Raw genomic sequence first — 27722 nt, forward strand, 5'->3', positions numbered from 1 at the left:
TATAATGGATTAATTGTCCACATTCTTATTACATCGGTTAAAATACGCACAACGGCTTTGCGTGATGAGTAACGTCACACAATCTGGCTTCACGACTCACAGCTTCATGACCTTCACAGCTCACGGCTCTTATTATATTGTGTTTAGTAATATAAGCAAGCTTAAATTACTAGCTTAAGTTACGCAAATTAGCCAATTCGCAAATTTTTCTATTGACTAATTCGTCAATTTAGCCAATGGCAACTTCATTACCTGCCACTATTTAAAAGCTGTTTTTTATTACTCATGCCACACCGAGCATTTAACTCGTAGCCTATTATATTTTTTGTTGAATATGCTCAAATCTGTAGAGTTCATCAATATCTGTAGAATATTGATGAATGAATAGCAATATACGGAAGGCAGAGTGTTGAAGCCATTGGATTGTTTTACTTGTATATCTTCGCCAGTTGTATGGTAATAAAATACATAGTCATGCAATGAATTTTGTAGAAACCACAACAGAAACGGCATGTTGACGGTAATGGCTGGCCTACAGGACATCGTGTACAACAAACCATGTTACCCAGCATGCATTGTCCACTTCATGTCTTTATTGATCATAGGTTCTTTGAGCAGTTAGGCCAGAGTAACATTGCAGGTAAGTATTACGACAGTTAAAGTTGTATATGTAGCAAGTATACGAAAGCGGTTAGTGAAGCTATGTGAAATGCTAGGTCATTGCTATGGTCATTGACCTTTAATAAGCTTACTGTCAATGATAGTTAACCTAGTGACTAGCGAATCAGATCTTAGGACTGCGATGGCTGGCTACTCATAATCTGGAGCTGGGGTGGCTAGTGAATGAAGTTTTGGAGCTGTGGTGACTAGCGAATCAGATCCTGCAACTGGTGGCTAGCCTATCAGATCCTGGAATTGCGGTGACTAGCGAATCAGATTTTGGAACTGTGAGGGCTAGCAAATCAGATCCTAAAACTGTGGTCACTAGCATATCAGATCCTGAACCTGTGGTGGCTAGCACATTCAATTCTGAACCCGTGGTATGGTGGTGAACGAATCAGTTCTTGGAAGTATGGCGGCTGGTGAACCAGATCCTGGAGCTGTGGTCGCTAGCGAATCAGATCCTGGAACTGTGGTCGATTATGAGGGGTGACTGTTTGCGCTACACTAAGTGCATAAAAATTGTTAGGGCAGCTAGCAGCATGATCTGTTGCAAGAACTCAGTTGACATACATAAATTAGTTGGCTAGATTTCAAGACTTCTGAACTACTGCGTATGTTATTTTATGTCATTTGTATGTTATCGTATGTTGTTGTATGTTGTTGTACGTTATTATATGTTATTATATGTTGTTGTATGTTATTATATGTTATTATCCGCTTCATCTTAAACGATATCAGAAAAATAGTTGACTTTTAAATAAGTCACATGCTTTTATAGTTGTAATAAAACTATATACGAATAGGGCAGTACAATTTACTGGCACACACTAGTATTACTAGATGTTTACTGGTGTAACACATGAAATAACTAAGTTGTCAGTGCTTTACTTTTTAGCTTATAGAAAAATGTGAAAAGTAGGCTTGGCAGATCATTGGCTAACTACATTATAAGTGATAGCAAAGCTATACTAAAACATGGCAGCTCTAGAACTATAATTGATGTGTGATGCTGTCGCAGGTACTATTGAGACAGTTGTAGATCATCTTGACAAAGCGGATGTCATCTTCAGATCAACCAAGTTTAATGGTCAAGGTTAGTGGGCTACAATGTTTTGAGATTAACAACTGTTGTGAGGTCTGCGATGTTTGCACTTGACAATGAAAGTTGTCTAGTTGTGAGTCGAGTAAGTTCTCTATTACCTGTGGTGTTACCATAACTGCATAAATTGTTAAATAGAATTTAGTGTTACTTTAATAGAATTTAATATTACTAAATATTTGATGCATAGTTGGCCGAAACAATTATATTAAAATAACTTTGCTGTGACAAATTATTGCATATCATTCCTTGCTTTTTCTCATGCAAAAGTGGATAAAGCATAACAAATGATCCAGCGAATCAGTTAATGCATTTAGTTTGCACTACACCTCTATACAGACTTTGCCTATTTCTTTGCATTAAGTTGCAGCTACTACATACTTTTTGCCTCCCAATTATTGACATACATTTAGTAACAACAGACATCATCATAGAGAGAATAACATTGTTATTATTTACAGCTAGTAACAACATATACATTATCATAGAAAGAATTACACTGATATTATTTACAGTTAGTAACAACATAGACATCATCATAGAAAGAATCACATTGTTATTATTTACAGCTAGTAACAACATAGACATAATCATAGAAAGAATCACATTGTTATTATTTACAGTTAGTAACAACATAGGCTTCATCATAGCAAGGATCACACTGTTTAAGGATGAGCAGGCAAATCCAATGAGTCATGTTCAAGATGGTGAGGAAGCCCAGGTATTCTTGAACGCATTCACAGCTATTGATCACTCGAAGTACTGCCTTGGTGAGTATCTATCTTGAAGTTCTGCCTTGGTGAGTATCTATCTTGAAGTACTGCCTTGGTGAGTATCTATCTTGAAGTACTGCCTTGGTGAGTATCTATCTTGAAGTACTGCCTTGGTGAGTATCTATCTTGAAGTACTGCCTTGGTGAGTATCTATCTTGAAGTACTGCCTTGGTGAGTATCTATCTTGAAGTACTGCCTTGGTGAGTATCTATCTTGAAGTACTGCCTTGGTGAGTATCTATCTTGAAGTACTGCCTTGGTGAGTATCTATCTTGAAGTACTGCCTTGGTGAGTATCTATCTTGAAGTACTGCCTTGGTGAGTATCTATCTTGAAGTACTGCCTTGGTGAGTATCTGAGTTATTTATATTTAGTATATTAGTATTTGAGTAGTTTATTTGATCTTGTCACTTGCACAAACAGTGGTGGTGGTTACTACATGTAGGTCGATAGTAATCTACCTTACCTTTCAATTCTATTTACCAACGTTGGTGAGTTAGGAAGTCTCTCAACTTCTAGAGATTTTTATAGGCTCCTGCGATTATGTGAAAGTACGGTCTCTGTCGTCTAAATATCTAATCTTAAACGTCAGCTACAGCTATATGTTTTGATAAAAGCTTAGTTTGAGAACTATTACGAATGGGCAGCAAGTGAGTTTTACAGAAGTGTTAATTGCTTTCTCATGTTGCAGCACTTACTGATAATCTGTCACTAATATTTTAACACTCACTGATAATCTGTCACTCATGTTGCAGCACTTACCGATAATCTGTCACTAATATTTTAACACTCACTGATAATCTGTCACTCATGTTGCAGCACTTACCGATAATCTGTCACTAATATTTTAGCACTTACTAATAATCTGTCACTCATGTTGCAGCACTTGCTAGTAATCTGTCACTAATGTTTTAGCACTTACTGATAATCTGTCACTCATGTTTCAGCACTTACTGATAATCTGTCACTCATGTTTCAGCACTTACTGATAATCTGTCACTGATGTTTCAGCACTTACTGATAATCTGAGTTATTGCGATTGGAAAGTTACAAAATACAAAACCTTTCCTTGAAGCTGTATTTGATTGTTTGAAGAAGAGATTCTTATAGCAATGTAAGGCCAGAGCTTCTTTATTACTCTCACTTATAGCAATGTAAGGCCAGAGCTTCTTTATTACTCTCACTTATAGCAATGTAAGGCCAGAGCTTCTTTATTACTCTCACAAATATAATTTATTGTAGGGGTCATGTTCACCGTAGTAGATTTCTCCGAGGGTGTTCTAGGTCTAGCTTGGATTGCCAGTGAAAATTCATTGGATGCGGGCATCTGCAGCACCCCTTATCGATTTAGGAATGGTTCAACGCTGAGCTTCAACTCGGCCATTGTTAGTGCAAGAAACTATGGGGTGAGCTATGTCTATGTTATTAGCACAAAAGAAATGTTGAATGTATAATAATACAGAATTACCTAGGTAGTAGGTGTCGGGGCCAAGGTCTAACATTTCTATTTATGCTGGAACAAACCAAAATGGCAATTTAGTGGCTTCTTACAACAGTCGCAATACTCTAGCAACAGCAGTCCTCTAGTGGCAGTAATACTCTAGTGGTTGCAGTACTCTAGTGGCAGCAATACTGTAGTGACAGCAGTACTCTAGTGGTAGCAGTCCTCTGAGTATAAACATTAGTACTATTGATAAAACTTAAAGTAAATAAATTGTTCATGGAACAAAAAGACCAGTAAGCTTTTGATTGACTATTACCAACAATCAAATTATTACCAACAATCCAACTATTACTAAAATTCCAGCTACTACTAACAATCTCACTATTACCAATTATTTTCTAAAGCAGAGCTCCTACGACATTTTCTAAGCTGGTAAAGTATACATTGTTGTAGAATGTCATCCCAACGCCGATGTTCACTATCACTCTCGTCCACGAACTAGGGCACAATTTTGGTGCTGAGCATGATAATAAGTCCCGCTATTCCTGCGCTCCAGGCAAGAATATTATTTCAGCTTTTCATCTCTCTTTTCTTCGTACTAATCTTTAATACTATTTTTCTATTTTTAGTTCCTGTATGAACTTGTACCGTACTAACTGAGAGACTATATGAACATGTACAGTACTAACTAAGAGAGAGACTATATGAACATGTACAGTACTAACTAAGAGACAGACTATATGAACATGTACAGTACTAACTAAGAGAGAGACTATATGAACATGTACAGTACTAACTAAGAGAGAGACTATATGAACATGTACAGTACTAACTGAGAGAGACTAAATAAACTTGTACAGTACTAACTGAGAGAGACTATATGAACATGTACATTACTGAGAGAGACTATATGAACGTGTACAGTACTAACTGAGAGAGACTATATGAACATGTACAGTACTGAGAGAGAGACTATATGAACATGTACAGTACTGAGAGAGACTACATGAACTTGTACAGTACTGAGAGAGACTATATGAACTTGTACAGTACTAACTAAGAGAGAGACTATATGAACATGTACAGTACTAACTAAGAGAGAGACTATATGAACATGTACAGTACTAACTGAGAGATACTACATGAGCATGTATAGTACTAACTGAGAGAGACTATATGAACATGTACAGTACTGACTGGGAGAGACTATATGAACATGTACAGTACTAACTGAAAGAGACTATATGAACATGTAAAGTACTAACTGAGAGAGACTATATGAACATGTACCGTACTAACTGAGAGACTATATGAACTTGTACAGAACTAACTGAGAGAGAGAGACTATATGAACATGTACAGTACTAACTTAAAGAAACTATATGAACATGTACAGTACTAACTGAGAGAGACTATATGAACATGTATGTGCTAACTGAGAGAGACTATATGAACATGCACCGTACTAACTGAGAGAGACTATATGAACGTGTACAGTACTAACTGAGAGAGACTATATGAACATGTATAGTACTAACTGAGAGAGACTATATGAACGTGTACAGTACTAATTGAGAGAGACTATATGAACATGTATAGTACTAACTGAGAGAAGCTACATAACTGCTTATAATGTCATTGATTAGGAAAATCATGTAAAGCGATTTTGCCGATAGAGTACTGAATTGCAAACGTCTTGATTCTTTTTAAACTGACGAATATTTCTCTAAAATTTTGCTATTTTTATTATAACTCAAAACATTTACTAAAACAACAAACTTGCCGATTGCTTTTTAGCAGTTTTGTAGCGAAACTTTACACCTTCTCCTTGTTAGTTTCTCGCTCGAGCAACAAACTTGCTTTCCGTAAGTTAAGTGTTCAGAACTTGATCTGCTCACACTAGTGCTTCTTCACAAACAGATAATCATTTCCTAGAACATATGGCTATATTCTTACATTCATACATTATAAATAAGTTTAGTTGTGCTATTTTATAGGAGACAGAAACATTAAATGCTGACATAATTTTAGATGGAGACGATGGAAATTATATAATGTATGAACTTTCTGGTGATGGAAGTCATCCAAACCACTTTGTGTTTTCTACCTGTTCTACAAATTTAATGTATAGGGTCTTGCTTGGAAGAATGCCAGTTTGCTTTCAAGAGCGTTATATTGCCATTTGTGGGAACTTCAGGATAGATCGTGAGTAAATCACCTAAAATATTCTTTCATATTATTTGCAGTACAAATGCATATCAACCTTAAACAATTTGTGCCATCTTATTTGCTACTTCATAGTCATGACATGCATACATTCTTTGCAAATCATTGGCATTGAAATTAAACACACATACCATACACTGCACACTACCCACCGCACACCACACACCTCACACCACACACCAAACATGCACGTGCGCACGCGAAGACACCTGTTCATATGATGTTTGCACAAATAATAAGAGGATATTTTTAGGTAGCTTGTTAATTGACATCTTGTTTTTAACTTACTCAGATATTTCTGATTCTTTGACCGGAAGGAGGCATCTTCAAAATTCATGTGAATGATGAAAAGTTTGTTTAGTAGGCCTACATGAGACTGTTTCTAGTTTTTTTGCTCTATCATAAAACTAATGCCGCGGTATGTTTGTGTTGACTAAATCAGGCACTAGCAACTCAGCTAGCTCAGCATCATACCTATCATCCCTTTTCACACTCAGTACTCTTATAGTTATTCTTCTTAGGAGACCTCTTTTCACACTCAGCACTCTTATAGTTACTCTTCTTACGAGACCTCTTTTCACACTCAGTACTCTTATAGTTACTCTTTTTACGAGACCTCTTTTGACCCTCAGTACTCTTGTTGTAACTCTTCTTACAAGACCTGTTTTCACACTCAGTACTCCTATAGTTACTTTTTCAGTTTATGTTCATTCAATGATTCCTTTACATGTATGTAACTTGCCTCAATTCTAACTAGTTAAAAGAAATTGGGTATGCTTTATTGGGTATTTAGTTTATTAGGTATCCGTTTTTGATGCTTCTTTCATTGTGGCTGATTTTGTGTGAGTAGTCTACGCCTGCTCACACTGAACATCTTCTGCATACAGTCTAGTTTTTATCTAGTTAGTTACTATTTACCTACAACAGCTGATACAGAAGAGTGTGACTGTGGCACAGAAGCTACCTGCAGCTCAATTGACTCATGCTGCTCTGTCTTTGCTTCCAACAGCTCTAACCAGTGCAAGCTCAAGTGAGTAGTTGTCTCCTTTTGTAGCTTTTATTTTCTAACCTTCTTTCTACAGTCGTTGATCTTTATACAGTAGGCGTCCTTATAATGTAAACAATTCATTCTGGTAACGTTTACTTTTTAGGAGTTTTATGTTATATGAACCTTCAAACAGATGCAAATAGCCACATCTATTTCAAGATATTCCCGAACTCACCCTTTTAGACCTTCATAACGAAAAAACTAGAGTTAACCTTTTAATTTACTGACTGTACAGTAACTTTGGTATTATTGGTTTGCATCGACAACTTTTCTTTTTAGTATTTTCACTTGGTTTAGGCCCATTTACGTTGAATTATAGGGAGCTCCCTTCTTCAATGCGCAATTAAACGGATGTCTTTCATTTTTCCTAGACAGGAAGTTCTGTGGTAAACAGTCAGAAATGAAAAAAAATTGTATACAATTAAAATACAGTGGACCCTCGATTCTCGAACGCTTCGGGTCTCGACTGATTTGGTTTTTGATCAAAAAAATTGAGATTTGTTCTCGGATTTCGAACATAAATTCAGTTCTCGACCAAACTGGAGCATGCGCATTAGAATTAAACGTTCGGAACAGCTCCGGAAACATCATGGAAACATTCATTAACAAACGGAGAAGCAGGTTACACTTCATAAATTCTTTACAAAAACGAAGGAACCATCTGAGATGACATCTCTCTACCGAAGATATTTACTAGGGAAACAACTCCTCCAGTCGAGTTACCCTAAATTGTTTTGGAAGAGGATTCTCCTTTAAAGATGTGAAGAAAATGTGCCATTGCTGTTTATATTTTCTTTTTCGCACAATTTTTGATGTAACTGATCTGTTGCATTCTTTGCTGTTTTATTATCAATTTCTGCAATTTTTGGTATTGTATCTGTAACCGAGAATGTTTTCGATGTTTTAAGAGCAAAGAATACAAAATGTTTGCTTTTTGTTTTCTGTTTTCATCATCATAGATAGAAAATCTTTTATTAAAAATAAACACGATTTATATCTACCCATTTCTATTTATAGTATGTAGTATACAGTACAGTTTATTGTGTAAAATGTTTAAAAGTGCTTTACCAAAGTTGTTTTCTCGGCTTGTAACGGATTAAAATTTACATACATTAATTCTAATGGAAATAATTGTTTCCGATCTCGAACAACTTGGTTTTCGAACAACCTTCTGGAATGAATTATGTTCGAGTACCGAAGTTCCACTGTATAGGAAAACAAGAATATATCTTTACTAATATATTATAATAAGAGCAGTGTCTGTCTGTTTGTCTGTCTGCTTGTCTGTCTGTTTGTCGGTCCAAAGCTAGGGTTGAAGGCTAAAATAAAAGATTGCATCCAACATGACTTCAGCTCGTGACACTCAGCTGACAGTTGACTGACACTCTAACACCTTCATTAATCAACCACCTTTAGGTGTTTCTGAATAATTGTACAGCTTCCTATTCTTGGAGCAAATTGACACACTTGACGACCTGTCACTACACGCTAGACTACCAAAGTACTAGTATACATAATAAAGATACACCTGATATGTCATTTTTTTCCCAAGTGCAGCAAAAGAGAAAAACGATATTTTTGAGGGCTAACTATTAAACTTTCGTTATTCAAATCGATTTTGAGAACTTGCATCGGCTTGATGTTTTAAATCTACCACTTGATATCTATTACTTGCAATTGACCTGCGATGATATTATAGCCTGTGTCCTTCTTTGCAATTTGTTGGAGTTTTTCCAATTTTATTTTACCTTAAATTTGAAAACACTTTTATTTTATATCTATATTTAACATTGTTGAATAAAAACTGATTGCACTTACTGATATGTTTGCTACGGTTTGCAGCCAAAAATAGCTTTTATGTGCAATAGAAGTGAAGTTATGAGCATCGATTCATTGTAAGCCGTGTTAAGATAGCCGCGAGGATGCTATTAAATAACATGCTATAAAACTGCATATTTATAAGTTATACAACAATAATCTAGCAAATGATACAAATGTATATTCATAAACAAGTGACATAAAAATTAGCTGCGTACTAATTGTTGCGTTGATGGAACGAACATCTTCTAGTTGTCCAATAACTTCCACAATATCTTCTGGCCTCAACTATTCTTCTGCACTGCGGAACTAGTCAATATTAGCATCCAAACAATTTTTTTGACAGTGCAAATCTTTCAGACGTTGCATTTAGCACAAATGCAACGCGTAAAATTTTGCTTGCTTAAAGTTAGCTTGCATAACCTTTGGTCCAAAACTTTGGCGAACTGGTTTTTATATGCATGTCTTTTGAAGTATTAGGACAGCGTTAGACAAGGAACTAATATTAGCCTAAAACAGTTAGTAAATATTTCTTCGGCCTTGCTTTCAAATTTCCATCTAACATCATAAATTTAAGCCATTTTTTAAAATAAGTGTTGGCTACTTCGAAGTAGAAAGACTGCGTTAAACAGAAAACTATTATTAGCCTGGGACCATTATTGCTTATTGCTCCGGTGTTGCTTTCAAACTTTTAACGATAAAACAAAAGGCTTTGGAGTTGGACAACTAGACATTTAACTGATATTGATATAAACGATTCATTATTAATGCGATTTTGTGGACAATTTTTTACTGATCAGTTAATATTACGGGCTCGAAAAGATCAAATAATGTCAAAGTGGCGGTCAAATGGAGGTGGCGTTCAATTGGAGAGTGGCCGTCTATTTTTCAACCTTTCTCTCAGAATTGCAGTCAATTGGACATGGCGTTCAAAGAGAGGTAGCGTTCAATTAGAGGTTTTATGGTATTTAGATTAGCTTAAGTTACTCAAAGTCATTGGGTACGGAATCTAACCAATGGTAACTACATTATCTGCCACTCTTTATCAACAATTTTAAATCTTGAAGTAATGTATAGCATAAGAAGTGAAAAATGTTTATTTGACAACCTGTTTTAGTTATGCCTTGAGTTTTAGAACATTTGAGTGATGCCAGGAAGAAAGAAAGGCTGACTTGCTGATCCTCTACAATACAGTCTTTGGCACAGGTGATGGCGATGTGGGTTGAACCTTCGGAGTCAATCATAATATTCTGCTTAAAAGAAATTTTCTTGAAAGGGATCTAGGTGAATCTGGCTAAAGCAGATGCAGTAAAAGAGTGGCCGGTGCCTTGGGAAATCAACTAATCACAAAGCTACTTGGGCACTGTCGGCTACTATTGGTAATATATCTTAGAGTTTGCCACAGTGGCTCAACCCTTACACAAGTTAATGACAAAGAAGAGTCATGGCGATGGACCTAGGAGGAACAACTGTCCTTCAACCATCTCAAGGGCAGCATCACTGTGGCATCTGTTCAAGGGTGTCCTACCTTCAAGGATGGTATATCCTAGTCACTGATGTCAGTGCACATAGTGTAGGGTTGATACGATTCCAGACACAAAAAGGGAAAAAGAGGGTGACCGCATACTTCATCAAAACCTTGACAACTCTAAAGCATGACTACTGCATTACGAGGAGCAAATTGCTGGTAATAAGTAAAGCTATAAAACACTTCAGGCTATACCTGTATGGCCAGAAGTTTCTCTTACAATATCAAAAACAGATCATGCCTCTCTTTGGTGGTTATGCTGGAGAAGCGATTCCTCCAACCAAGTTTTGCGATAGCTAAAGATCTTGCCCAAATTTTAGTACATTCTAGAACACTAAGCCAGCCACAAGCACAGAGGCGCAGATGAGTTGGGCAGGTAAACCTGCAAGGGCTTAAGTCAGTTTAAACCCATTGAACTAAAAAACAGAGGTCCCACACTAAAGAAATTAGCAGAGGAAGATCAGGCAGGACCGAAATCACACTAACTCAACCACGCAGGCCCCGAACTGTTGTCTGGAAGTGTTATCTACCATAAAAGTGGTTAGATGAATTCTTAGCTTTTTTAGGGGGTACATGTAAACACCGGTCTTTTCGAGATAGTTATTGATTAATGCTTATTAGTGTTTACTCCTATAGGAACAGCGAGATCAACCTCGGCACCTTCCAGGCAGCAGCCGAATCCGATTCGCAATGCTCCTTGATGAGACACACACACACACGACCTAGGTTAAAACAGTGGGAACCAGCCAGAACGGCAAATTGGCTTTGAGCCATGGGCCCATGGCAGTCATGTACTAAACCATAGCAAACAGAAATGATGTACCCTCAGGACAGCTGGAGCTGGGAGACAAGGAATTATAAATTCTGCAGAGCTTGCAGTGTTTTATGTGGACCAAGCTAGATAGAGTTCAAAAAACTCGGTTGGCTCTCAAAGCCATCCAAGATGATGTACAGTATGTCCAATGGTCTTACAAGACTCCCTGTATGGCGGACGCGCTCCCTGATCTTTTGTGAATTAGGAAAAATTACAAGCTGCCTCCAACTAACTTAGTACTGGCCCATCTTGACAGCAATCGTCAAAAGGATAGTCAAAAGTTGTGAATATGCCAGGTTGCTTAAGCATCGTAGAACCACGACAACGATGGAAAGCAAAGGCAGTACACTGGTCGTTTTTGGCCAAAAAGTAGCCGTCAACCAAGTTGACAAATTTCTTACCATTCTGAGAGAAAACAGATAGATGTTGTTACTCACTGACCACTTCACCCTTTGGGAGTGCTGTGGCCCTGGCCCTGCTGAATGTCACAGCCCTGGTATTGGCTGATGCACTTGACAAAAGAGTATTTTGTTACCTGAAACTGCCAGCGTAGATGCTCATGGACTAAGGAGCTCAGATAGAAAGCCAGCAGATGGCTTTACTCTGCCAGCTCTGGTGAGTGCACAAGACACGTACCACTCAGCATCACCGCAAGCCAATAGGATGGTGGAATGAAACACACAGAAACTAGGAGACTCGCTTCAGGCCACACTGCTGGCCATGGGGAAATATATGTGAGATCTGCTCCTTCCCCAACTGATGAGAGCAAACTGGGGCATGCCACTCTCCACAACTAAAAAAATGTCAAACATTTTCAAGCTGGGTAGAGAGCTAAAATTGCAAGATCAGTTGGAGTGTTACCCTTCCTTATTGAGTTTTTCTCCATTCACAGACTTGTGTGTGATCCAGCTGCAGGAGTGTGTAAGGACTGTGTGCGACTTGCACCCAGAAGCTCAGAAGGAAATTTTACAGGAAGGCAGGGAAGAGCCACTCCAATATGCCACACTGAATTTGGCTATTCAACAAACGCCTGAAGAATGGGACAACTTGAAAATGCAAGTTATCTTTGTTGGACTGTATCAGGTCATAAAAGCCTGAGCCAATCGTACATACTTAATCAAACAGCAAGGGTAGTCCTCCTTTTTCCTCCTTTCAGAGGGAAAATAGGCTGAAACCCTTCTACACCTGTCCAGCAAAATTAGGGTGAGCACCAATAACCCCTTAGCCCAAAAGAGGATTCAACATGAAGGGGTCGGTTACCATGGCTGTAGAAGGCAGTAAAAAATTGAAAGCAGCAATGATCGTCTCCCAGCTGATGGTATGCACAAAGCCTACTAAACAAATTTTGGAGCGCGGAAAAGAACCTGACAACTTTTTATACCACAGAAGCAAGGGAATTGGCCAACAAAAATAGAGAAGGGGCCAATGTAGTCTCAGCAAAGATGGTTTGGCATAACCCAAGGATAGCCCACACTACCAGTAAGCCAGATCAGTATGAAGACTGAACGTGTCATTCAGTCAGGAACGCTAAATTATGGTGGGGTGATACAAGAAAGGCATTTCTTTTTTTAAGTTATACACTAAAGAAAGAAGTAAGTCGTCCCCTTTTCTGGCTACTGTTTAAATTCTTTGTGAGCCTGCAATTACATCAGACCTGACTACTGCTGGTCACAATTTCTACTACAAAACAATGAGTGACAATCTAGATTCTTCTCTGCAAGAACCTCTCATCCCGCTAAACACTTTTTCCCCGAGAGAAAAAGCCACCTCTACTCTGACTAAGCAAGGTAAGCCTATTGAGGTAGAGGCTCATGAGCCAGTTAAAGAAGCATTAAAAGGGACAGCCAATCCGACTTAGCCTCAGCTAGCCTAAATAGTGGGCTACAAAAAAAGAGATTTCAGAAAGGAAGTGACCAGCGAGCTGAACCTGTTTCACAAATCTCCTTCCTTCAAACTATAGATGAACTCAACTTTCCAGAGCAGGCTGCCTCAGCAATGCTTGCCTTAGAAGTGACAGATGGTCTTGCAGCCAAGCTAGCCAATATTTGCCGAGTGTTCATCATATAGACAAAGCCAGCCCGAACAAAGATGGAACTTCCTTTGCCAATTCAGTCAAACTCAGTGAAAGTACTGAGGCTAGAGATACTCCAGATGTCACCCCTTAAGGCCACTAGAAATGGCTAGAAGAAAAGAGCTGTGAGGACAATTCAATATCTTTTACCCAGACATTGGCGCATTGGACAACAAAAAGGACCGATGCGGCATCTGTCACTTAATCACAAGCAACAGACAAATCAGGTATCATGTGATGCAGCATTTTGGCTTGTTTGTTTGTCTGTGCTGCTGGTAGCACGTCTCTTAAGATCAGGTGCTGCATCATAATAAAAGAAAGCACCAAGCCTGAGAATACAAGCCAGCTATCTACCTGGTGGACCGGTCAGAGTGGGACCGGTTCCTAACAAGCCAGATTAAGACACCCTAACCGAGATGAGTCTGTGTACACCAACATTGATGATACACCAACCCTGATGATAGAGAACCGATTCAAACCAGGCAAGAAAAGGAAGTTTGAGCCGACCCTGCCCAAACAAAGAAAAGACTGCCCGATTCAAGCAAAATCAGCAGACTTGGCGAAAAGATGGATTGGCTGGACCCTACAGCTGGCCAGCTTGACCATGAATAATAGAAAGTCATGTCTCTCTACCCTTTGAGTAAACACCAGAAACAGGTCAGTATCTCAGGCACTGGCGGAATAAAGGCCAGTCGCTAAAAGAGCCGCAATAAAGGAGGGCCTGACAACTACATACTTCAAGATGCTAGCAACTGGGAGGATGTGGCGCAAGTTGCATGCCGCCTAAACTTTTTAGATTCTGGAGAGCTCTTGAGTGTATCATATGTTATAGAGAGCTCTTGAGTGCATCATATATTATAGAGAGCTCTTGAGTGTATCATATCTTATAGAGAGCTCTTGACAGTATCATATGTTATAGAGAGCTCTTAAGTGTATCATATGTTATAGAGAGCTCTTGAGTGTATCATATATTATAGAGAGCTTTTGAGTGTATCATATCTTATAGAGAGCTCTTGAGTGTATTATATGTTATAGAGAGCTCTTGAGTGTATCATATCTTATAGAGAGCTCTTGAGTGTATCATATCTTATACAGAGCTCTTGAGTGTATCTTATCTTATAGAGAGCTCTTGAGTGTATCATATCTTATAGAGAGCTCTTGAGTGTATCATATGTTATAGAGAGCTCTTGAGTGTATCATATATTATAGAGAGCTCTTGAGTGTATCATATATTATAGAGAGCTCTTGAGTGTATCATATATTATAGAGAGCTCTTGAGTGTATCATATATTATAGAGAGCTCTTGAGTGTATCATATATTATAGAGAGCTCTTGAGTGTATCATATATTATAGAGAGCTCTTGAGTGTATCATATGTTATAGAGAGCTCTTGAGTGTATCATATATTATAGAGAGCTCTTGAGTGTATCATATGTTATAGAGAGCTCTTGAGTGTATCATATATTATAGAGAGCTCTTGAGTGTATCATATCTTATAGAGAGCTTTTGAGTGTATCATATATTATAGAGAGCTCTTGAGTGTATCATATATTATAGAGAGCTCTTGAGCGTTTATGCATTTTAAAGCTTGTTTTTTTAATTTTTGGTGTAAGCTTTCAGATTTTTAATCCACCGATGATTAGGTTCATATGATACTAATTTGTCTACATACTATAAAACCAGCAAAAAGCAAAACCTTCAAAAGCTTCATGAGAAAGCTGTACTATTGGCATGTTTAAAAATGGCAGCCACAATTGATTATGAATTTTTTTTATATGACAGATTGATTAATAGATCAAAGGTGTTGTTTGCACATTTGACTATAGAAGAATTTCCTTTGTTGATACCACGGAACATGCCTAACAAATGGGCTAGTCTTGCAAAGGTTTTCATAGTACGTTTGTACTTAACACCGCTCTATTACAATAACATAGACAGTCAATGACCATTCTATTAGTGTGACATAAGCAGTCAATGTTCCTGCGTCATATGATAGCATATCCTTCTTTTCCCACTGATGCATATGGAGATGAAAGCTGGCTGGATGATTGGAGAAAAGGTTTACCTATTTAAAACCTGTTAACCTGCGATGCCCTGTTAATTCATGAAAGATCTATTAGTCAATGCATAGTTAGAATAATACTAACTTTCATTGTCGAAAAGTATATAAACCTAAAACACTTGGCAGGTCTGCTGACTTGTTCGAATGTAAGTTTTATGATGCTTGGAGAGTTGTTGGTGGAATCTGTAATGGTTGGTACATCTGATTATGCAACTGAAAAGTCTGTCTATATATTTTAGATCAACATCAAAATGCTCTGCCGTGGCTTCACGATGCTGCTCTCCAGAAACATGTGACTTTACTCCTGCTAGTGAAGCTGAAATGTGTAGCCTTAACTCTGACTGCAACGAAAAAGCTTACTGTAATGGACTAAGCGCAACATGTCCAACACCCGCTAGCTTACCTGATGGAACACTGTGCAATCAAAATCTTATGGTAAAATCATTTTAATCCTTAGTAGTAGTGTATATGCTTATCTCAGTTGGTCATGTTGCTCACTCCGCTGTCAGCGTGGTAACTTTTCTCACTTTTTACGCTTACAGAAACATAGACTCTTCAATAATGGAACTTTGAGCTGATTATTCTTAAACATTGTAAACCGTAATTCTTTATTAGTAAATCACACTTTGTCATTGTGTATAGGGATGCGCAGGGATGCGCAAGGGTGTGTAGGGATGGGGTGTAGCGTGTAGAAATGAGGCATAGGGTGTAGGGATGGGCCGTAGGGTGTAGGGGTGAAGTGTACTATTATAACTACCGCTATCATTACTATCACTATTATTATTACTGTTATTACTACTCTTTAGCCAACTTATGGCGCTCACTCCAATATTATTTGAGTGATTAACAAAAATCATGGATGCCTTCCTGATGCTGTTTTCATGAGATACATTTACTATTTGATTACTACAATTACCATTTACTACAAGCTCTCTGCTACTAGGTTTGTATTAATGGAAAGTGCAGCGAGAATGTCTGCACCTACCATGGTTACAAGAGCTGTTACTGTACAGGCAGTGAAAATGATTGCCTCGTTTGCTGTCGACACAACACTACTGGAGAATGCAAACCTGCTGCATTATGGGGTTTCAATGGTAGGTACCTGGAGACTTGATCAAACACCTAATATAGACATACACCTAATATGGACATACACCTAATACAGACATACATGTATAGCTAATATGGGCTTACACCTAACATGGACATATACCTAATACGAACATGCACCTATTATGGACATACACCTAATATGGACATACACCTAATATGGACATACACCTAATATAGACATACATGTATAGCTAATATGGGCTTACACCTAACATGTACATATACCTAATACGAACATGCACCTAGTATGGACATACACCTAATATGGACATACACCTAATACAGACATACACCTAATATAGACATACATGTACACCTAACATGGACATACACCTAATATGGACATACATGTACACCTAACATGGACATACACCTAGTATGGACATACATGTACACCTAACATGGACATACACCTAGTATGGACATACATGTACACCTAACATGGACATACACTTAGTATGGACGTACATGTACACCTAATATGGACATACACCTAGTGTGGACATACATGTCTACCTAATATGGACATGCACCTAATATGAACATACACCTAGTATGGACATACACCTAGTATGGACGTACATGTACACCTAATATGGACATACACCTAGTGTGGACATACATGTCTACCTAATATGGACATGCACCTAATATGAACATACACCTAGTATGGACATACACCTAGTATGGACGTACATGTACACCTAATATGGACATACACCTAGTATGGACATATACCTAGTATGGACATACACCTAATATGGACATACACCTAATATGGACATACACCTAGTATGGACATACATGTACACCTAATATGGACATACACCTAATATGGACATATACCTAGTGCGAACATACACCTAGTATGGACATACATGTACACCTACATGTTATATAAGCTGTTGAACAAAAAAGGCAGTGTTAGAAAGTTGATTTAAGAAGTTAAGGATAAGAAAAGGAGTTGCCTGCTTTTTCCTTCATATGGGATATAGAATGAGGCAAAGACGTCTTGATTAACGACTTGTAGCAAGAAATAAACTATTAATTGTGAAACCTTTGCCTTAATCTACTAAAAAAATTTAATCAAGTGAGTTTTTATTATTCCGCCTGGTGTCAAGTAGGATAAAAATTGTTCAAAGGGAATGGTTGATTGAAATCTATGAGTTAAGCTCTAGCTAATTCTGATGAACTTGATAAATAAATAATTACGCAAAAGATGTCAGAAGGCTTCTAGTGAAATTATTGTGTATCCTAATAACTAACAAATTGCAAAGTGTAAGAGCGTGTGACTGTAAAATGTATAGTAAATAAACATAATGACTGACTTGATTAGTGTGATGTAACTGCAGTTTAACAAGTCTTTAAGGACTTCTTAAAGTAGGACAAGGTTGATAAGTGTCAAGCTTGCTAAATTGATAGTATTGATCTTAGTAGTAGTTACTAGCCTTGGGATAATTGTTGGTGCCTCAGTCATAATACAAAACACTTTTGATGTCTCAAGGATTATAGAAAAAGCAAACAAAATCTAATAACAGTTTTGCGTATGATTGAGTTAGTCTGCCATTTTAAATCTTTGTGTAAAATCTATTATAAAGAATGTTCTTGTAACCTTGCATAAAAAAACATCATAAAAAGAAATGTGCACTTGTATCAATAAAAACCTGTAAAAATTGATTCAAGTCGGTAGGACCAACAATTACAATGAGTTCTCATGTTTTTTCTTACTTTGATATAGATTAAACACGCTTTAACTTTGCAATAAAAAATTTATTTAGCATCTTTTGTTCAGCTGGAATCGAGGGTGCCATACCTACTAATGGAATATGCATTGACGAAAGTGGACGCTGTGATGAGAACGGACTATGCAGGTTTCCTAATGGTAGCTATGCAAAGGATGACATCATCAGGCTGGTCAAAGAATCAGCAAAAGATTTCATTGTTCTGCTCTCTGAATATTGGTGAGATCAAATGTTCATTTTTTCTTATTCTATATAGTGATGAGATCACATGTTCATTCTTTCTTATTCTATATAGTGATGAGATCACATGTTCATTCTTTCTTATTCTATATAGGGATAAGATCACATGTTCATTCTTTCTTATTCTATATAGTGATGAGATCACATGTTCATTCTTTCTTATTCTATATAGTGATGAGATCACATGTTCATTCTTTCTTATTCTATATAGGGATAAGATCACATGTTCATTCTTTCTCATTTTATATAGTGATGAGATCACATGTTCATCTTTCTCATTCTATATAGTGATGAGATCACATGTTCATTCTTTCTTATTCTATATAGTGATGAGATCACATGTTCATCTTTCTCATTTTATATAGTGATGAGATCACATGTTCATTCTTTCTTATTCTATATAGTGATGAGATCACATGTTCATTCTTTCTCATTCTATATAGTGATGAGATCACATGTTCATCTTTCTCATTCTATATAGTGATGAGATCACATGTTCATTCTTTCTTATTCTATATAGTGATGAGATCACATGTTCATTCTTTCTTATTCTATATAGTGATGAGATCACATGTTCATTCTTTCTTATTCTATGTAGTGATGAGATCACATGTTCATTCTTTCTTATTCTATATAGTGATGAGATCACATGTTCATTCTTTCTCATTCTATATAGTGATGAGATCACATGTTTATTCTTTCTCATTTTATATAGTGATGAGATCACATGTTCATTCTTTCTTATTCTATATAGTGATGAGATCACATGTTCATTCTTTCTTATTCTATATAGTGATGAGATCACATGTTCATTCTTTCTCATTTTATATAGTGATGAGATCACATGTTCATCTTTCTCATTCTATATAGTGATGAGATCACATGTTCATTCTTTCTTATTCTATATAGTGATGAGATCACATGTTCATTCTTTCTTATTCTATATAGTGATGAGATCACATGTTCATTCTTTCTTATTCTATATAGTGATGAGATCACATGTTCATTCTTTCTCATTCTATATAGTGATGAGATCACATGTTCATTCTTTCTCATTCTATATAGTGATGAGATCACATGTTCATTCTTTCTTATTCTATATAGTGATGAGATCACATGTTCATTCTTTCTTATTCTATATAGGGATAAGATCACATGTTCATTCTTTCTTATTCTATATAGTGATGAGATCACATGTTCATTCTTTCTTATTCTATATAGTGATGAGATCACATGTTCATTCTTTCTTATTCTATATAGGGATAAGATCACATGTTTATTCTTTCTTATTCTATATAGTGATGAGATCACATGTTCATTCTTTCTTATTCTATATAGTGATGAGATCACATGTTCATTCTTTCTCATTCTATATAGTGATGAGATCACATGTTCATTCTTTCTCATTCTATATAGTGATGAGATCACATGTTCATCTTTCTCATTTTATATAGTGATGAGATCACATGTTCATTCTTTCTTATTCTATATAGTGATGAGATCACATGTTCATCTTTCTTATTCTATATAGTGATGAGATCACATGTTCATTCTTTCTTATTCTATATAGTGATGAGATCACATGTTCATTCTTTCTCATTCTATATAGTGATGAGATCACATGTTCATTCTTTCTCATTCTATATAGTGATGAGATCACATGTTCATTCTTTCTTATTCTATATAGTGATGAGATCACATGTTCATTCTTTCTTATTCTATATAGTGATGAGATCACATGTTCATTCTTTCTCATTCTATATAGTGATGAGATCACATGTTTATTCTTTCTCATTTTATATAGTGATGAGATCACATGTTCATTCTTTCTTATTCTATATAGTGATGAGATCACATGTTCATTCTTTCTTATTCTATATAGTGATGAGATCACATGTTCATTCTTTCTCATTTTATATAGTGATGAGATCACATGTTCATTCTTTCTCATTTTATATAGTGATGAGATCACATGTTCATTCTTTCTTATTCTATATAGTGATGAGATCACATGTTCATTCTTTCTCATTCTATATAGTGATGAGATCACATGTTCATCTTTCTCATTTTATATAGTGATGAGATCACATGTTCATTCTTTCTTATTCTATATAGTGATGAGATCACATGTTCATTCTTTCTTATTCTATATAGTGATGAGATCACATGTTCATTCTTTCTCATTCTATATAGTGATGAGATCACATGTTCATCTTTCTCATTTTATATTGTGATAAGATCACATGTTCATTCTTTCTCATTCTATATAGTGATGAGATCACATGTTCATTATTTCTCATTCTATATAGTGATGAGATCACATGTTCATCTTTCTCATTCTATATAGTGATGAGATCACATGTTCATTCTTTCTTATTTTATATAGTGATGAGATCACATGTTCATTCTTTCTCATTCTATATAGTGATGAGATCACATGTTCATCTTTCTCATTTTATATAGTGATGAGATCACATGTTCATTCTTTCTTATTCTATATAGTGATGAGATCACATGTTCATTCTTTCTTATTCTATATAGTGATGAGATCACATGTTCATTCTTTCTCATTCTATATAGTGATGAGATCACATGTTCATCTTTCTCATTCTATATAGGGATAAGATCACATGTTCATTCTTTCTTATTCTATATAGTGATGAGATCACATGTTCATTCTTTCTCATTCTATATAGTGATGAGATCACATGTTCATTCTTTCTTATTCTATATAGTGGTGAGATCACATGTTCATTCTTTCTTATTCTATATAGTGATGAGATCACATGTTCATTCTTTCTCATTCTATATAGTGATGAGATCACATGTTCATTCTTTCTTATTCTATATAGTGATGAGATCACATGTTCATTCTTTCTCATTCTATATAGTGATGAGATCACATGCTCATTCTTTCTCATTCTATATAGTGATGAGATCACATGTTCATTCTTTCTTATTTTATATAGTGATGAGATCACATGTTCATTCTTTCTCATTCTATATAGTGGTGAGATCACATGTTCATTCTTTCTTATTCTATATAGTGATGAGATCACATGTTCATTCTTTCTTATTCTATATAGTGGTGAGATTACATGTTCATTCTTTCTTATTCTATATAGTGATGAGATCACATGTTTTTTCTTTCTTATTCTATATAGTGGTGAGATCACATGTTCATTCTTTCTTATTCTATATAGTGATGAGATCACATGTTCATTCTTTCTCATTTTATATAGTGATGAGATCACATGTTTATTCTTTCTCATTTTATATAGTGATGAGATCACATGTTTATTCTTTCTTATTCTATATAGTGGTGAGATCACATGTTCATTCTTTCTTATTCTATATAGTGATGAGATCACATGTTCATTCTTTCTTATTCTATATAGTGGTGAGATCACATGTTCATTCTTTCTTATTCTATATAGTGATGAGATCACATGTTCATTCTTTCTTATTCTTTATAGTGATGAGATCACATGTTCATTCTTTCTTATTCTATATAGTGATGAGATCAAATGTTCATTCTTTCTTATTCTATATAGTGATGAGATCACATGTTTATTCTTTCTTATTCTATATAGTGATGAGATCACATGTTTATTCTTTCTTATTCTATATAGGGATGAGATCACATGTTCATTCTTTCTTATTCCATGTAGTGGTCGGTCTACTTGTATATTCTATTTAATTATACAGAGTGGTATGGTTTTATACTTTATTTTATTATATATAGTGTTATGGTTGTATATTCTCTCTTATTTTCTAGTATAGTTCTGTATTCTATTTTGCACGAATAATGGCATAAATGCGTGCTTGACTTCATTTTGAAAAGTGGTATTTTATTGTGTTTCACTTAATTCTGAGTAGTGTTCGGGTTTTGTATTTGGCTATATTTTATCTCACATGTTATAGGCTTGAATGTCTGTGATCATTTTGAAATACTCATTAATAGCAAAGAAAAAATGGTTGCTATCGAGTGTCATTGTTGACCTGTTTTTTGATGTACCAATGTTAAAATCTTATCTGTGTATTTGCATGTTTACCAAGCACTATCAAAGTATATATTGCAAGTGACATGCTCTTTGTGGTCACACATGTAATATACTCTTTTTGGTACGCACCTGTGTAGATGGTAGTATCAACAATTTGAACTAACGTTTGTGTAGATGCTACCCTCTGTTTTATACACATTGGGAGGTGGTACATTCTGTTGTTTAGATTTGTGTAAATTTTAGACTGTTTTCTACTAAGGTGCAGACGCTACATTTTATTGTATACATACATTTAGGTACTACTCTTTTTTGTATGTAATTATGTAGATGTTATTTTCGGTTATATGTAATTTTTTAGGTACTACTTTCTGTTGTATGCTATTTTGTAGGTACTACGCTTTGTTGTATGCTATTTTGTAGGTACTACGCTTTGTTGTATGCTATTTTGTAGGTACTACGCTTTGTTGTATGCTATTTTGTAGGTACTACGCTTTGTTGTATGCTATTTTGTAGGTACTACGCTTTGTTGTATGCTATTTTGTAGGTACTACGCTTTGTTGTCACTGGCTGGAGTTTGCGGTCTTGTTGCCCTTTTTACATTCATTCACAGAAGCACGAAGCCAGTGCAGTCGATGGCTTACAAAGATGGACGAATGGCCTATGTCTGGTTTGAGGCTAGAAGTAGACTCGCAAGTGTATGTGTAAATTGAAAGTAGATGTAATGCATGTTGAAGTCTGTTGCATGAATGAAATATAATGAGACTCATGATGCAAGGTTATACATACATCTAGTGTATACATTAATTATACATACATCTAGTGTATACATTCATTATACATACATCTAGTGTATATCTAGTGTATGCAGCTTTTCACAAATAGATTTGGAGTCAATTTGGAGAAATAGCTGGGGATAATAACTGTAAAATAACTAGCCTGTATGTTTTTCGTTATAATAAAATCTCTGATACAAATGTACTCTTATCAGGTATTCAAATATTCACATACACAAATTTGTAATATTTTGATATTCAGTATTCCAATATTTTAATAGCAATAACGTAGGTCAATAAAAAATACAAATAGGTGTTATTATGGAGTTAAACAAAAAACTTAAATACCCATATATACTTGAAACTCCACTGCCCTTGATTTAATTATAGTATGTTTTTGTGTGACTTTTGCAAGTCATTATTTTCATGAATTACTTTGATTCAAAAAAGAAATAACTATTCAACATATTTTAGTCATGAGCTATCCACTTCATTTGTAGAGACTACCAATTTGCTACCTCGTTATGATCACATTTGTTCATTAACGCACTCAGACCTCAGCAAGAGTTGTCTTTCCTTTAATTGACTATTACTATCTACTAGTAAACTTCTGCATAGACTTTATTCTAAATGAAACTTTTGAGTTCATTCTCCTCCAACTTAAAACTTTCTGCAAATAACTGTAATCATTTCAGATTGAAGCTGAGTTAAAGGCTCTGGAGAAATATGTTCCTCCGACCTCCCTTCCTTATCCAATAGCGATTAGGAGGATAGCTTACCAGTTTCCAACAGCACCACACTCACTCTATTCAAGGTACAATAAAGTATAGGGTAGTTATATCAGCTGTACACAAGTACAGAATAGTTGTTGTAGCAGCTGCACACAAGCATAGAGTAGTTATATCAGCTGTACACAAGTATAGAGTAGTTATAACAGCTGTACACAAGTATAGAGTAGTTGTAGCAGCTGTACACACTAAAGTATAGAGTTGTCATCTCCTGCATCACATAAGAAAGATTTGTGGAAGCATTATCAATAATGTATGTTACTAATGTGCATATACATGAGCGATAGTATGTTGTCTTCTCTTGTTTCTCTAATTTAAAGAGATCCCTAATCATTAGATTATTACCTCTATTAGAATTTCACAAGATACAAAATAAGCATGTAGGAATATGACTGGCTGCTATTATTGCAATCATACAGATGTGAAATTGAGCACTCTCCACCTGAAGTACATAACATGAGAAATTTAAACATTTGTAGAGGTAAAAATACTCTAGATTCACTGTTTGCTGGCAGCGTGTAATTTTGGATCTAAATTTTGTAGTTTTAATACTATAGAAGTCTCTTATATTTGTCTAGTAATTGTGACAAATTTTGTATGCAGATTTAACACTCAATTCCTATCGTTATCTTTAACATACATTTTATTAAATTTAGTATTAGGAACAATTTTTGGTTTTATTTTTATAATGACTTAACATATCTCTATGGCTAGTATACCTCTATGGTTAGCATACCTCTAACCATTTAAGGTAGCGTAGCAGACATTCAACACAGAGCAAGACATATCATACAGAGTTGATCTTAATTTATTTTATATTATCACGTTACACCCTAATACAACATTTACACCATTGCACTATGTTATATTACATTTTAATATATGTGATATTTTTTAATACTGCAATTTATTACGTTAATATCAGGTTTTTAACATTACGTGCTTTTATACTTTTTCCTTGTTAAAATAAACTTACTTGCTTCTTGTTTCAGATACATGGTTCAGTGTGAACGTGAACGGGAAGTGCTTGCTTCTTGTTTCAGATACATGGTTCAGTGCGAACGTGAACGGGAAGTGCTTGCTTCTTGTTTCAGATACATGGTTCAGTGTGAACGTGAACGGGAAGTGCTTGCTTCTTGTTTCAGATACATGGTTCTGTGTGAACGTGAACGGAAAGTGCTTGCTTCTTGTTTCAGATACATGGTTCAGTGTGAACGTGAACGGGAAGTGCTTGCTTCTTGTTTAAGATACATGGTTCAGTGTGAACGTGAACGGAAAGTGCTTGCTTCTTGTTTCAGATACATGGTTCAGTGCGAACGTGAACGGGAAGTGGTGAAGCTCCTCCTACTCAAAGGCTATCCAATGAGAAAACTCCTAACTGATGAAAATGATGAACGACACGAGCAAAAAGCAATAGACAAGACTCTGGCTCACAAAAAATAGCTGCTACACCACCTGATGACCTTCTACCAAATATTACAGGCAGACAGGCGAAAGCCATGTCATGAGTAGACAACTCAAGGAAATTACCATGAGCAAACAATAGACTTCAGAATTTTCTATTTCAGACATTTAAATGCAATCTTTGAGAACAGATTATAATACTGAATAACTATGTTTAACCAACCATCTGCTCTGTAACCAAGGAATTGAATAATTTGTGTGCTACTCATAGGAAAGACAACTCACATTATACAGGCTAGGATTAAATACTGTTCTTGCATAATAAGGATTATTACATTTAGATGTTATTTAATTGCGCAAACGGCCAAACACTTCTTGAAGTGTACAATATAGAAACGGAGTAGACTACAAGAATATACAAGCTTTGACTGCATAAAGTCTGATATGCTTGAATCATCTCATCATTTCTCCCTAGTAGCAGACCAATTGCAGAAAATCTTTGCCAATATTATGCCTTTTGTAGCGATTTATACAGCAAAGCTTTCATAAACCTCCTTTATGAGGCTGAAATAAAGGACGCGACTTATCCAATGCTCTCAAACTGAGTGCAGGCTAAACACTGGTTTAGTTCGTGTATATCGCTGGAACTGAGTCTACTATAGTGGCGCCTTCTCAGTAGTCGACTGGCTCTGATTAGTCAAGGTTGGCTCTGATTGGTTGTTCTCAGTAGTCAACTGGCTCTGACTGGCTGTTCTCATCGGCTAAAATCATCTTCTGATAACAATTGGCTTTCGTGGCGCCAACTTGCAGGCAATGACAGGCAGGAGTCATGCTTCAGGTCAACTTGTATCATGAAAGTCTTTGAACTTTAGCGATTTAATCAAATCTGAGGCTGGCTATAAATATATATAGCTGTATATACATACCAATGATGTATGAGTTGGCATCTTTGAGACACTCATAGTTGTTATAGTTGTTTATAATAATTACTGATATGCTGCCATCTGCTTAAACTGTGAAGATTGCTGACCCTGTATAAGTTATACTTTCTAGAGGCTGCCGATAATTAAACTTGCTTTTCTCTACCTTATTAAGCCCCATCTGAAATGTGGCTGACAAGCAGCCCAAGACCAGAGATATTGCGGAGATACGACTTATCGGAACTGAGTGTTGAATTATTAGTTGATAATGCTCATGACTAGCGCTGATGGGTATCTAACAAAATCATCCTTGCGCATCAGCCTACTAGTCAACTAACTATTCGTCGAAAAAATCTTTAACCAAGATTCTAGGTGTTCGTCTTGCATTCAGTTTGTTTGCAGAAATGTAAAAGTACCTTAATCTGAAAGAGTTCATTTAATTGGTTGGTTGCCATGCAATTCACAAGTCACTATAATTCGATACGTTATTTTTAGTTGTATGCAGTTTTTCTGCTTGTTCCCTTCACCTTTTAACCAGCCCTTAACCCTAGCATTCTAATTCCATGTCCAATTACATGTATAATCAGATATAAATGTATTTATACATTTGTAAAGGAAACTGCCGGTTTCCTTTACTTTTACAAAAAAAGTCAATCAACAACACCCAGTGTTAACGATCGATGATATATATTTAATAAATAAATATACGTAAGCATACATGTGTGACAGGCAACGAACCACATATGAACACTAAAAAATGTGCGCGTACAGCTCTGCCAAAATGATCGAATATTGCTCCTTTTATATGTTTTCTTATTTTTTAGGCTCCGCCCACTTTTCTCTTTATTTCATGTTTTGTTATCAATTCGTTTTCTCGGTCGTCCTCAACGGTGACGAGGTTTCTCGTGTGATCGGAAGGCTCGATCTGGTGACTGCGGTGGCCAGGAGGTCGATCGTCGTGGCCCTGGTCACGATGATCGTAACACATTTGCATAAGGAGAGGCATTGTTCTATATCACTATAGAATATTTAATGCATCTTTCACTGGCGAATTCAACTTTTCAAATTAGCTTGCTACATTAAGTAAATGCTAGCACCTGGCAATGCCTGTCAATGCCTGTCAGCACCCGTCAGTACTTGTTAGGCCTAGTTCAAACCGATATTTTTGGATAACCAATCAAGGGTTTCAATTCG

At 36.0% G+C, this 27722-nt stretch overlaps 1 protein-coding gene across 1 annotated transcript; it reads left to right on the forward strand.

The window, feature by feature from the left end:
- Window positions 1–570: 570 nt before the first annotated feature.
- On the forward strand, window positions 571–26109 carry LOC137400741 (disintegrin and metalloproteinase domain-containing protein 10-like). The gene is made up of 11 exons (XM_068087076.1): window positions 571–655; window positions 2386–2532; window positions 3776–3939; window positions 4431–4533; window positions 6009–6182; window positions 12304–12494; window positions 16488–16638; window positions 18450–18618; window positions 23188–23338; window positions 24112–24230; window positions 25503–26109. Exons 1-11 carry the CDS (start codon window positions 571–573, stop codon window positions 25645–25647), a joined length of 1599 nt encoding a protein of 532 aa, XP_067943177.1. The 3' UTR covers window positions 25648–26109.
- The last annotated feature ends 1613 nt before the right edge of the window (window positions 26110–27722 follow it).

This window comes from Watersipora subatra, chromosome 7, assembly GCF_963576615.1.
Source record: "Watersipora subatra chromosome 7, tzWatSuba1.1, whole genome shotgun sequence".
NCBI lineage: Eukaryota > Metazoa > Bryozoa > Gymnolaemata > Cheilostomatida > Watersiporidae > Watersipora > Watersipora subatra.